Source organism: Amphimedon queenslandica, unplaced genomic scaffold (genome assembly GCF_000090795.2).
Source record: "Amphimedon queenslandica unplaced genomic scaffold, v1.1 AMPQUscaffold_8271_Cont19784, whole genome shotgun sequence".
Classification (NCBI taxonomy): Eukaryota; Metazoa; Porifera; class Demospongiae; order Haplosclerida; family Niphatidae; genus Amphimedon; species Amphimedon queenslandica.
In genome coordinates, this window is record NW_003551451.1 from 1 (window position 1) to 2447 (window position 2447).

The window sequence follows — 2447 nt, forward strand, 5'->3', positions numbered from 1 at the left end:
TGATATACCAGTTCTTGATATTTATGTAAGTATACACATTATGAACACTGTCTACTGTAATCCTTGTATTGGTTGTACTGTGTAGCTGGCTTGAGTTTTGTAGTCTCTTGATTTATGGATTTTTGTCTCTTTATTTTCCAGGGGCGTCAAAAGCAACAAAAGCGTACCTCAACCTTTTTTGAGTTCTGCCAGTCGGAGAAGTGTATACTATTGTGTACTGATGTAGCAGCACGTGGTCTGGATATACCTGAAGTTGATTGGATAATACAATATGACCCACCTGATGACCCCAAAGTACATTTAGTACATTTAATGATAATAATGCAACATTTATTATTTATATGTATTTATTCCAATAGGAGTACATTCATCGTGTTGGTAGGACAGCAAGAGCTGGTGCTAGAGGAAAGGCTTTATTGTTTCTTTTGCCTGAGGAGCTATCCTTTCTTTGCTACTTGAAACAAGCAAAGGTGAGCTCCAATAGTATCTCTATTGACTGCATTACAGTATGTGTATCAACATTATTATGTGTATCAACATGTATTATGTGTATCAACATGTACCTGTTATACAATGTACTACGTATACTGTATACATAATAGTGTGTGTGCTAATGAATGTGATACTCATCTTTACTCTATAGTAAGCTATTATTTGGCTGGCAAGAGTTCATTTTTCTAGAATTATAACTCTCCATGAATAACATTATAGAGAGATGGATTAAATGGATTAATTCTTAATTCATTATATTTCACTAATTCACAGTCTAATGTTGTGTTCGTTGTGTTTGTTATGTTGTCTGTAGGTTCCATTAAATGAATATGAATTTGCTCCTGGCAAGCTCAGTAACATACAAACACAAGTGAGACACATCAAACACACACAAACACACACACAGAGGGCAACCTCCCACAAAGCACATGCTAAGTGAGCCACAGGCAAACAGCATGAGCTTCATGAGCTGACAAGCACTACAATACAGTACATGGCATTTGGAGCAACTTTAAAAATTCATAGAAAATCAAATTTGAACGGAATCAGCTCAAACTTTCTACACAGCTTAAGTACATATATATGTATCAGAATAAATTATAAAAGTGGACAATTCTCTCCTTTTTCATTTTGGCAAAATTTGACCAATGACACTGTACTATAGTACAGGGACTTGGGCTCGATTTTGGAGCAACCTCAAAAATTCGTAAAAAATCTAATATTGATCGGAATCAGCTCAAACTTTCTACACAACCTGAAAACATGTATGTGTATTAGAAAAAATTATAAAAATTAAGAATTTTCTTCTTGTGATTTTTGTCAAAAATTCTCCTTTGCCCAATTTTTGAACAACTTGACAATCCACTGACACAAATCTACATAAGCACTATGCCAAAATCTTATGGGAAACCTCCATCATCTTTCATTATTTGTAAATATTATTTTTATATAGTTGGAGCACTTAATGGAAAAGAATTATTACCTACACAAGTCAGCGAGGGATGGCTATCGCTCCTACCTTCAAGCTTATGCTTCCCATTCACTCAAGAGTGTCTTTAATGTAGAGCAGTTGGACCTACAGAGAGTAGCCAAAGGATTTGGATTCTCAGTACCTCCCAGCGTCTCATTGAGTATCCATTAATAGCCAATATACCTAATGACTAGTTATTGATTTAATTTATAGTAGCAGTTTTATGTGGGGTAGTAGCTCTGTCCCTTTGTTGTCTAATGAAGCTTTACTATTCTTAATAATAATAATTACATGTACATGTACACTGCACAACATGTACATGTATACATGTAGTGTTTTCTACTTGTGTTTGTATTCATTCTTTAATAGTGTGACTAGCTGGTGTGTGTGTGTGTGTGTTGGAATATCCTGGTTATAGCATCAACACAAATACTTGATTGTTTGTGTTTGTACGTGCATGGGGTGATGTTTGTGTTTATATTTAGTAACTATGATGTTTTCGTTGATTAGGTATGTATGCATTTTAGGTGTGTGTTACTGTGTTTACTGACATAGAGGATGATCTGTTGAGCAAGCATACATGTACACCAATGACAGTACACTGTTACACTTATAGTATAATTATTTGTGTGAACAAGTTTGTGCAATTTCAATTTTTGTGATTTTTGACTGGTGAAGTATGACATGGGTAAGTTACTTTGATCAGTAATAGCCTTAAAAGGAAAGAAAAGATGTCGTATGATATTTTCATGTATGTATGTATGTAGATGTAATTAATGCTAAAGCATGTAAGCATTGGGTGCATTGTATATATTGAGTGAGAGTAACAAAAATTGATTGAATTATGATCCTTCCAGTGTGTTTGTGTGTGTGTGTGTGGTATTATCTTCATATACAAAATGTACTTTGTCAGTATTTTGCATTTTGGTGTTGTCATGACTTCCATTATTTTGTTTTCATGACAGCCCTATGGTTGTGTCTCGTA

At 34.4% G+C, this 2447-nt stretch overlaps 1 protein-coding gene across 1 annotated transcript; it reads left to right on the top strand.

Moving 5' to 3' along the window:
• Window positions 1-141: 141 nt before the first annotated feature.
• LOC100633997 (ATP-dependent RNA helicase HAS1-like) lies at window positions 142-1633 on the top strand (the record flags this gene model as incomplete). The annotated part of the gene is made up of 4 exons (XM_011410501.1): window positions 142-294; window positions 360-470; window positions 806-862; window positions 1445-1633. Coding segments are annotated over 4 exons (510 nt in total), but the record flags the coding sequence as incomplete, so codon positions are not given.
• Between the last annotated feature and the right edge of the window lie 814 nt (window positions 1634-2447).